Raw genomic sequence first — 11639 nt, 5'->3', positions numbered from 1 at the left:
ATCTGGACGTGCCATCAAAAATGGATTTATTTCAACATAAATTATGGACTTTATCGAACAAATGAACATTTCTTGTGGAAGTGGGAGACCTTCTGAGTGCATTCAGCCGAAGATCAGCAAAGGTAAGATAATATTTTTAACATATTTCAGCGTTTTGTGGATGCCGTGGCTGGACAGCTAACTGAATAGCTTGGGGCTCAGTACTCAGAATATTGAACAATGTGCTTTCTCCGTAAAGTTATTTTGAAATCTGACAAAGCGTTTGCATAAAGGAATAGTTTATCTATACTTCTTTAATTAATTGTTATATATTTTGTCAACGTTTATGATGAGTATTTCTGTAAATTATGGTGCACATTCACCTGCAATTTTGGGGTGAATACATTTTCTGAACGTCACGCGCCTATGTAAAATGTTTTTTTTTTAATATAAATATGAACTTGATGGAACAAAAAAAAAATGCATGTATTGTCTAACAATGTCCTAGGAGTGTCATCTGATGAAGATCGTCAAAGGTTAATGCATAATTTTAGCTGGTTTTGTGCTTTTGGACGGCTACCCTTGCTTGGAAAATGGCTGTCCTTGCTAGGAAAATGGCTGTTGTTTTTTTGCTGTGGTGGTATCCTAACATAATCTAATGTTTTGCTTTCGCTGTAAAGCCTTTTTGAAAATCGGACAACGTGGTTGGATTCAGGAGAAAAATTTTGAAAATAGTGAAAATGGTGTAAAATAGTCGTATGTTTGAGAAAATTGAATTGTGGTATTTTAGTTGTTTTTGTATTTCACGCCATGCGATCCCATTGGCTGTTGGCTAGCGGAACGCCTAGATGTAAGACACTAAAAGTTTACAGACGGTAGGCAATTAAGGTCACAGTTATGAAAACTTAGCACACTAAAGAGGCCTTTCTACTGAATTGTAAAACACCAAAAGAAAGATGCCCAGGGACCCTGCTCATCTGTGCAAGGAGGCATGAGGACTGCAGATGTGGCCAGGGCAATAAATTGCAATGTTCGTACTGTGAGACACCTAAGACAGCGCTACAGGGAGACAGGACAGACAGCTGATCGTCCTAGCAGTGGCAGACCACGTGTAACAACACCTGCACAGGATCAGTACAGGATGGCAACAACTGCCCGAGTGACACCAGGAACGCACAATCCCTCCATCAGTGCACAGACTGTCCACAATAGGCTGAGAGAGGCTGGACTGGGGGCATGCAGGCATGTTCTAAGGCAGGTCCTCACCAGACATCACCGGCAACAACGTCACTTATGGGCACAAACCCACCATCGCTGGACCAGAGAGGACTGGCAAAAAGTGCTCTTCACTGACGAGTCGCGGTTTTGTCTCACCAGGGGTGATGGTCGGATTCGTGTTTATCATCGAAGGAATGAGCGTTACACTGAGGTCTGTACTCTGGAGCGGGATCAATTTGGAGGAGGAGGGTCCGTCATGGTCTGGGGTCGGTGTGTCACAGCATTATCGGACTGAGCTTGTTGTCATTGCAGACAATCTCAACGCTGTGCATTACAGGGAAAACATCTTCCTCCCTCATGTGGTACCCTTCCTGCAGGCTCATCCTGACATGACCCTCCAGCATGACAATGCCACCAGCCATACTGCTCGCTCTGTGCGTGCTTTCCTGCGACACTGGAATGTCAGTGTTCTGCCACGGCCAGCGAAGAGCCAGGATCTCAATCCCATTGAGCACATCTGAGACTTGTTGGATCGAAGGGTGAGGGCTAGGGCCATTCCCCCCAGAAATGTCTGGTAACTTGCAGGTGTCTTGGTGGAAGAGTGGGGTAACATCTCACAGCAAGAACTGGCAACTCTGGTGCAGAACATGAGGAAGAGATGCACTGCAGTACTTAATGCAGATGGTGGCCACACCAGATGGGATGGCATATCGCTGCAGAATGCTGTGGTAGCCATGCTGGTTAAGTGTGCCTTGAATTCTAAATAAATCACAGACAGTGTCACCAGCAAAGCACCCCCACACCTCCATGTCTCACGGTGTGAACCACACATGCGGAGATCATCCGTTCACATACACTGTCTCACAAAGACACGGTGGTTGGAACCAAAAATCTAAAATTTGGACTCTAGACCAAATGACAGATTTCCACCAATCTACTGTCCATTGCTCGTGCTTCTTGGCCCGAGCAAGTTTCTTCTTCTTATTGGTGTCCTTTAATAGTGGTTTCTTTGCAGCAATTCGACCGTGACGGCCTGATTCACGCAGCCTCTGAACAGTTGATGTTGAAATGTCTGTTACTTGAAGTCTGAAGCATTTATTTGGGCTGCAATATCTGAGGTTGGTAACTCTAATAAACTTATCCTCTGCAGCATAGGTAACTTCTGGGTCTTCCTTTCCTGTGGCGGTCCTCACGAGAGACAGTTCATCATAGCGCTTGATGTTTTTTGCAACTGCACCTGAAGAAGCTTGGAAAATTCTCAAATATTAAATAGATTTAGATTTGTTTAACACTTTTTTGGTTACTACATGATTCCATGTGGTATTTCTCACAGTGTACAAAACATTAGGAACACTTGCTCTTTCCATTACATAGACTGACCACGTGAAAGCTATGATCTCACTTGTTAAATCCACTTCAAATCAGTGTAGACGAAGGGGAGGAGACAAGTTAAAGAATCATTTTTAAACCTGTATGGGGCTGTTACGGTGACTGTATTACCACCACACCGGTGGTCACGAGTAATGACGACAGTCAAATTCCATGGGACCGTTTTGTCACGGTAATTAGGCTTCTCCAAGCTCTGATGCTGTGATGGTCATTAGTAGTCTACAAAACTTGCTAACTGCCTTGTACTCAGCACTCTACGGTCCCTCTAATCACTCTGGCATCAATGCAAATGTGATTGAAAATCTAAATCACACACACTTCATGAGCCCATGAGCTCATTTTGCGCAACATTTCAATAGGCTATGCAGTTACGCGAGAAAACAGATTGATGGCTACTAAAAAGAGGATCCCCTAAGCCTTCTATAGCCTAGGCCTACTATATTTCTCTCAACTTTCCTAATATTAAGCACATTGTTTATCTTCACAACAGGAGAAAAGCCTACCTGGCTGGCATGAAAATTAACCACCGGAAAAGCATCCTCCATTCGCTATTTAAGTGCATAGATTACATGCATTTTATCCCGCTGCCCGTTTTGAGACAGGTGCATGATAAGGGTCCATTCTAAATCAAAATAAATTTCACACATACATAATTTTGTATATGTAAAGACAAGATTAAATCAACAATAGGTGACAATATTAGCCTATCAAACTATCACTTGTGAATGATGCCCAGCATAAGAAACAATGCCTTTCGAATCATAGTCGCACACCTCATGTAGTCTAGCCCATAGACCTATATGTTTTGATAAGGTTTGTATCACAACTAAAGTGACCAAATAACTTCTTACAATTAAGCACATTAATCTGCTTTACAAGGTGTTTAGAGCCTAACTGGCACAGTTAAGCAGCATGTCAGTTTCAAGTTTGGGCTAGAATTTACCATAAAAATGCACCGTTATAACAAAAGCATTACATGTATAATCACGTTTGCGGTCACCTTTGATAATGGTGTTTTCGGGTAATGGAACATTCATGCTTATGGCCTACTGCCATAAGTGCACATTGCTCTGCTTATAATGTGAAGAAATAGCCTCAGTTTATCAACATTTTAAGCTAAATGTTCTGATTTGTTGTGTCAGCCACATTGCGTAAAAAAGTTTTTTTTGATGCTAGTGGGGTTGTATTAATTTGGGATCCATTGAATCCTACAACTGTTCCAGACTATGTTTAGAATATTTATTTATCGCACAGAATAGGTCAACTTCTGTATTATGGGGGTTTCTGTACAGCACCTTGAGATATCAGCTGATGTACGAAGGGCTATATAAATAAATTTGATTTGGATAGTAGATTGACATAGGCTAGTGCTTTTGCTGTTCTTTTAGGCCTACTCATCTTGTTGGCTGACGAAAAGTAAAATTTGGACCGTCATATGCATCTCGGAATTGCATAAGGATGCGCGCAGTTGCGTCCCCGATGCGTCTCTTCACTTGTAGCCTGTGAGAAAGACCCGATCACCCGATGGAGAGCCATCTGAGTGAGAGGTGCTTAGGAGTGCAGAGCGCTCAGTGAGAAGGGCCCAACGCAGCACTCCAGGCCAAGGGCACAACGGCCACTGGCCGCAAAAGGCATGGATTTTTTTAGGGTGCATTACGGCCACAAAGGGGATGCCGCCGTGAAATTCGAGGCATTATCAAGCGCTTGTCAAATTGTGAATAAGAGACTAATGAAGTGTGTACAGCCTGCGCAAAAAACAAAGCAGCCTTACAATGTATTAAAAATCAAAACATATAGCTAGTGCTTAATTTGAGCTGGATCCTGCTGGAACAGGATCCGGCACCGCTCAGATTGGACTTTGTTTGTTCTGACACGTATTTCCCCGATCCGGTACCTCTCACGGCATGATTTATTAATTGTTTCACTGTTCGCACTGTAGACATTCTAATAAAAGCGATCAGGGTTAAATCACTTCCCCTGTCCCCCAGAAAGACCATCAAGTAAATGCGGGGTGATCCTTCTGTGTAAGCATCCTATCCTACCACATTGATTCCAGACCTGCGCTATTATTTGTACATAGAGGTTTTGGGGAGGGCCAGTGTTGGAAGTAACTGATCCTGACACAGGTCTTGGTAGTGGTGATCAGCTGGTGAAGAGGTCCCTACGTAAATCACGTCGTCTAGGCCAGTCGTCTCCCTACTGAATTTGAAATGTGGAAAGCCAAATAATAAAAAAAAAATGGATAAGAAAAGGGATTCAAGGTTGATGACATTTTCCAAGTCCGGAAATCCAGAGAAAGATGGTGAATTAAACCCAGAACGAGCCAGAGATCGGTCAGTGCGGAGGAGAGGCAAAAGTTCCTGATGGCAATGCCTCTAAGCTAGCAGCGCTGCTAATCCCACCAGTTCAGCATCACCACCGGCACCCCCACCATAGGCCTACTAGCGAGTCAGACTCAGCATGAGAGGGAGACGGGGAGCTGGGCAGTGCATCTACCGACGCAGTGCTCATATCAGGTGTAATTTGCAGTTCAACAACAAGCAAACGCATAACCCCTGGCTTATCATGCAGAATTCAAAGTTGGGCTGTACAACACCCAAACCAAGGCGCATTTGGTGGCAGCAAGCCTTGTAGACAAGGCTAAAGAGGACATCAAGTTTATAGTTAACCTCTCTGGGCTATGTGGGACGATTTCGTCCCACCTACGTAACAGCCACTTCAATCCAGTGGCGCGATTTTTGAATCGTTAGAAATGCTATAACTTCAATTTCTCAAACATATGACTATTTCACAGCTATTTAAAGACAAGAATCTCGTTAATCTAACCCCACTGTCCGATTTCAAAAAGGCTTTACAACAAAAGCAAAACATTAGATTATGTCAGCAGAGTACCCAGCCAGAAATAATCACACAGCCATTTTTCAAGCTAGCATATCATGTCACATAAACCCAAACCATATCTAAATGCAGCACTAACCTTTGATGATCTTCATCAGATGACACACCTAGGACATTGTGTTATACAATACATGCATGTCTGTTCAATCAAGTTCATATTTATATCAAAAACCAGCTTTTTACATTAGCATGTGACGTTCAGAACTAGCATTCCCACCGAACACTTCCGGTGATTTTACTAAATTACTCACGATAAACGTTCACAAAAAGCATAACAATTATTTTAAGAATTATAGATACATTACCCCTCTATGCACTCGATATGTCCGATTTTAAAATAGCTTTTCGGATGAAGCACATTTTGCAATAATCTAAGTACATAGCCCGGCATTACAGGGCTAGCTATTTAGATACCCACCCAGTTCAGCCTCCACCAAAATCACATTTCCTATAAGAAAAATGTTCTTACCTTGCTTGTTCTTCATCAGAATACACTGCCAGGACTTCTACTTCAATAACAAATGTTGGTTTGGTCCCAAATAATCCATCGTTATGTTCCAACAGCGACGTTTTGTTCGTGAGTTCTAGAATGCTTCTTCGCGGTGTCGCGCATGGCGCATTGGCGTGTCAAAAATGTCTAAATATTCCATTACCGTACTTCGAAGCATGTCAACCGCTGTTTAAAACCAATTTTTATGCCATTTATGTCATAGAGAAGTGTTAATATTCCGACCGGGAGTATGCATTGAGCCTAAACAGCCGAATAAAATTTCTCCTCAGAAGCGACTCATGCACGCGCATCATTGAAAGGTCCTCCGAGCATCCACTTACAAAAGGCGATAATATATTTCAACCTGAGGTTCCCTCGTAAACCTTCAGTTATTTCGCGGGCTCTGAGAGCCTATTGGAGCCCTGGGAATTGTCACGTTACAGCTAAGATCCTTACTTTTCAATAAAAAGAGGTAAGACGCACGACTCCTTGTCAGACAGGGTACTTCCTGCTTGAAGCCTTGTCAGGTTTTTGCCTGCCATAGGAGTTCTGTTATACTCACAGACACCATTCAAACAGTTTTAGAAAATTCAGAGTGTTTTCTATCCAAACCTGAACAATAATATGCATATTCTAGCTTCTGAGTTGGTGTAGGAGGCAGTTAAAAATGGGAACATATTTTTTCCAAAATTCTCAATACTGCCCCCTATACCAAAGAGGTTAACACTCAAAAATTAAAAATTAAAATAGACACTACAGCCATCCTTCAGAACTGCCTTAAGAGGCTGGAACCTACTACGATACCCCGTTCCAAGGCACTTAAATATTTGGTCTTGCCAATTCACCCTCAATGCCACACATACACAATCCATGTCTCAAGACTTAAAAATCCTTCTTTAACCGGTCTCCTCCCCTTCATCTACACTGATTGAAGTGGATTTAACAAGTGACATCAATAAGAAATCACAGCTTTCACCTGGTCATTCTGTCATGGAAAGTTCCTAATGTTTTGTAAAGTCAATGAATATAGACTATGCTTGTGGTAGTATCGAGAGCCATGGATGGACTCACTTTTTCAGGTGCATAACTACAGTGGGGAGGAGGGTCAGCTTTTTTAAGGCTGGCTTCTTCTGAGCATTCAGTGTTCTGTCCTCCTGTAAATCACACAGTTAGAATGGTACACCCGCATCTGCATTGAAGAGCTATGACAGAACACACACACAGTTTGGGGCCTGAACATCACCTCTGCAGCCTCTGTCATCTTGGTGATCATGGCGCTGACCACATCGTCAGCATCACTTATGAACGTTCCCCCGTCGCGGTTCCGTCGTCGCTTCCCGCTCTGGGCCTTCTTACGAGCCAGCATCACGTCAAAGTCTGACATGAAGCTGGTGCTGAATAGAGACAGTCAGCCAGTTAGCCACGCCTCCACTATAGAATGAAAGTATAGTGGCAAGAGGAAATCGATTGATTGAAAATATTGACAAAGACTTCATGAGATACTCACTCTTGGCCACCACCCCTGTCCACGCCCTCGTCAGAGTCCGAGTCGTCTGCCATTGCTTTCCTTGCTGAGGCCTGTGATTGGTTCTTATCCCCCTCCAGATCCTCCTGATTGAAACCCTATTGGTGCAGAAACAACATCAGTCGTTGGGATCGGGAATCAAAGATAAGGTATAGTTTCGGTGTCTGGACAATTCCCAAGAGTCCCTAAACATTTGGGGGCAGTTTCCCAGACAGATTAAGTGTAATCCTGGACTAAAAGCCCTTTCAATGGAGATTCTCCATTAAGAATGCTTTTTTGTCCAGGACAAACTTAATCTGTGATTGGGACCCTTGATGTTCACAGATCTGAAAGGACTGGATATGGTCAAAAAAACAATTTCACAGTATTTTTCTCATTTTTGACAGTATGGCGGTATTTTATGTTTCTGAATAATACAAGTTATAGGCTAAATATTCTTTATGGCTAGCGCTCACTTGTCCAGTACTTTAAGATCTGTAAAAAGTGCAGGGGTAGGATTGCTAGCGGGACCAATGGAGAGACAACACTAGGACAGGAGGCAGAACAGCAAGACAACATACTGCTTGGTATCTGACCCGCAAGTGGCTACCCTCTGTTGTGCATACGGCCCAGTACATCTACACCAGGCGGTGTTAGAGAAAGGTCCTAAAAATGTACAAACTTTAGCCACCCAAGTCATAGACTGTTCCTCTGTGCTACCGCAGGGCATGCGGTACCGATGCTAGAACAAACGGGACCCTGAATAGCTTCTGCCCCCAAGCCATGAGACTGCTGAATAGTTTGTTAAATAGTTAACCAAATAGCTACCCAGACCATCTGCATTGACCCTTTTTGCACAAACTTTTTTTGGGACTGATCACATAGACTGCTGCTAATGTTTATTATCTATCCTTTGGCCTAGTCACTTCATTCCTAGTTATATGTACATACAGTGCCTTCATAAGGCATTCACACACCTAGACTCTTTCCACATTTTGTTGTGTTAGTGTGAATTGAAAATTGATTACGTCGAGATTGTGCAACTGATCTACACACAATACCCCACAAAGTCTAAGTGTAATTTTGTTTTTAGAAATAAACAATAAAATAATAAAAAATAAATGTTAAAGCTGAAATGCCTTGAGTCACTAAGTATTCAACCGCTTTGTTATGGCAAGCCTACATACATTCAGGAGTAAGAATTTGCTTAACAAGTCACATAAGTTGCATGGGCTTATTCTGTGTGCAATAACAGTGGTTAACAATTTTTATGAGTACCCCATATACAGATAATTGTAAGTTCCCTCAGTCGAGTAGTGAATTCCAAGCAAAGATCATGGATGTTTTACAATGTCTCGCAAAGAAGAAGTGCACCTATTGGTAGACGTGGAGAAGAAAAAGCAGACACTGAATATCCCTTTCAGTATGATGAAGTTATTAATTACGCTTTGGATGGTGTATCAACACACCCAGTCACTACAAAGATACAGGCGTCCTTCCTAACTCAGTTGCCGGAGAGGAAGAAAAAGGCTCAGTGATTTCACCATGGAGACCAAAGGCTACAACAGTTACATAGCTTAATGGCTGTGATAGGAGAAAACTGAGGATGGATCAACTTTGCAGTTACTCGACAATACTAACCTAAATGACAGAGTGAAAAGGAAGTCTTTACAGAATACAAATATTCCAAAAAATTGTTTGCAATAAGAAACTAAAGTGATACTGCAAAAAATATGGCAAAGAAATAAACTTTTTGTCCTGAACACAAAGCATTATGTTTGGGGCAAGTCTAACAACATCACTGGTACACCAAGTTATCGTTACTCACTGTGTATTTATAATTGTGCGTGTTATTATGTATAGATTATTTCTCTATTTTCTTTCTCTCTGCATTGTTGGGAAGGGCCCGTGAGTAAACATTTAACTTTTGTTTACGAAGCATGTGTCGAATAAAATTGTGCAACAGGATCCTGGACTTCCTGATGGACCGTCCCCAGGTGGTGAAGGTAGGAAACACCTCCACTTCGCTGATCCTCAACACAGGGGCCCCAGAAGGGTGTGTGTGCTCAGCTCCCTCCTGTACTCCCTGTTCACACACGACTGCATGGCCACGCACGCCTCCAACTCAAATCATCAAGTTTGCAGACGACAACAGTAGTAGGACTGATTACCAACAATGAGACAGCCTACAGGGTTGAGGTGAGGGCTCTGGGAGAGTGGTGCCAGGAAAATAACATCACAACAAAACAAACTAGCTGATCGTGGACTTCAGGAAACAGCAGAGGGAGCACGCACCTATCCACATCAACGGGACCGCAGTAGAGAAGGTGGAAAGCTTCAAGGTCCTCGGCATATACATCACTGACGATCTGAAATGGTCCACCCACACAGTGTGGTGAAGACACCACAACAGCACCTCTTCAATCTCAGGAGGCTGAAGAAATGTGGCTTGGCTCCAGGACACCTACAGCACTCGATGTCACAGGAAGGCTAAAAAGATCATCAAGTACATCAACCATCCGAGCCACGGCCTGTGGACACCGCTATAACCCAGAAGGCGAGGTCAGTACAGGTGCATCAAAGCTGGGACTGAGAGAATAAAAACTACATTAAGGCCATCAAGGCTGTTTATTTATTTATACCCCATTTTCTACCCAATTTCGTGATATCCAAATTGTTAGTTAGTCTTGAACCATCGCTGCTACTCCCGTATGGACTCTGGAGAGGCGAAGATCGAGAGCTGTGCGTTCTCCGAAACACAACATTGACAAGTTGCACTGCTTCTTGACACAATACTCGCTTAAGCCAACCACACAAACGCGCTGGAGGAAACACCGTACACCTGGCGACTTTGTCAGCGTGCATTGTGCCCGGCCCGCTACAGGAGTGGCTACTTTGAAGAAACTCAAATATATTTAGATTTCTTTAACACTTTTTTGGTTACTATATGATTCCATATGTGTTATTTCATAGTTTTGATGTCTTCCCTATTATTCTACAATGTAGAAAATAGTAAAAATAAAGAAAAACTATGGAATGAGTATGTGTGTCCAAACTTTTGAAATTTGATTTGTAAAGTTAGTAAAACTCACCGTAAACTCTTCCCCTCTTCATCACCCGAGTCACCAAAAATGTCTGCAATCATTTTCCTATATGAGAGAGAGCATATGAACCCTACAATCAGAACCAACCATATGGTCTAGAATACATACGCATCCTTTCAGTACATATGTATCGCATGTACTGCAGACTTGGGTAAGCGGTCGTTAATAGGACTGGGATCGGAAGCCTGTCGTTGGTTTCATGACTATCTAAAGGATAGAAGTCAGGCTGTTCGAGTCGACGGCATCCAGTCGGAGCCATTGGACTTGGTTAAAGGGGTCCCACAAGGTTCTATACTTGGTCCATTACTGTTCACGCTCTACATAAACAATATCGGTGATGAGATAAGTGTAAAATTAATTTATATGCTGATGACACTCATGTACTCTATCGCTTCAACAGCTGACCAAGCATCATCACAATTGGAGACAGATTTTAAGATATTAAAAGGGTCTTTTATACAGCTGAAACTTGTTTTAAATACAAATAAAATATTTTATGATTTTGAATAGGTTCAAAAAGTTGGTTGAAAATACACTTGCACTTACGAGCTTAGATGGCTCTCGAATTAATCAGGTCTCTGCATATAAATACTTATGGATATGGTTGGATGATAAACTGTCTTTTAAAATACATGTTGACGAACTTTGTAAATGGCTAAAAATCAAGCTAGGCTTCCTCTATAGAAACAGGAACATGTTTGTCCTCTCCAAATAGAAGACAAATTGTGCAAGTTATGTCTGTTATAGATTATGGGGATATTATCTACATGCATGCTATGGCATCCACACTTAAAAATCGCTGGATGCTACTTATCACTGCGCACTTAGGTTTATTACGGGTGCTAGCTACAGAACTCACCACTGTGTTTTATATCAAAATGTGGGTTGGACTTCGCTGTCCATGAGACGAGAACAACATGCTCTCGTGTGTCTATAAAGCCCTTCTGAATAAACGACCTTCTTATTTATCGTCACTCATCAACATTATAACTATAATTCATAAAACCAGGTCTCAAGCCAGGATTACACTTGACGCCCCTGCGATCTCCACAGAGTT

At 42.4% G+C, this 11639-nt stretch overlaps 1 protein-coding gene and 1 long non-coding RNA gene across 2 annotated transcripts in view; both read right to left on the bottom strand.

Moving 5' to 3' along the window:
- The window catches only part of LOC115205812 (protein IWS1 homolog), a 45519-nt gene that overhangs the window by 14239 nt on the left and 19641 nt on the right, over positions 1-11639 (bottom strand). The window contains 5 exon segments of the mRNA XM_029772150.1: positions 7046-7128; positions 7218-7368; positions 7482-7597; positions 10571-10584; positions 10587-10627. Of these exon segments, the coding sequence (XP_029628010.1) occupies positions 7046-7128; positions 7218-7368; positions 7482-7597; positions 10571-10584; positions 10587-10627 (405 nt within the window).
- LOC115205822 (uncharacterized) lies at positions 4503-6837 on the bottom strand. Its single transcript, XR_003880685.1, has 2 exons — positions 6700-6837; positions 4503-5255 (listed from the first exon to the last, which is right to left on the bottom strand). It is a non-coding gene; the product is annotated as an uncharacterized LOC115205822 (long non-coding RNA).

The sequence above is a fragment of the Salmo trutta genome, chromosome 13, assembly GCF_901001165.1.
Source record: "Salmo trutta chromosome 13, fSalTru1.1, whole genome shotgun sequence".
NCBI classification, from domain to species: Eukaryota; Metazoa; Chordata; class Actinopteri; order Salmoniformes; family Salmonidae; genus Salmo; species Salmo trutta.
The sequence above is the reverse complement of the archived record's forward strand: the minus strand, read 5'-3'. Positions and strand labels throughout refer to the sequence as shown.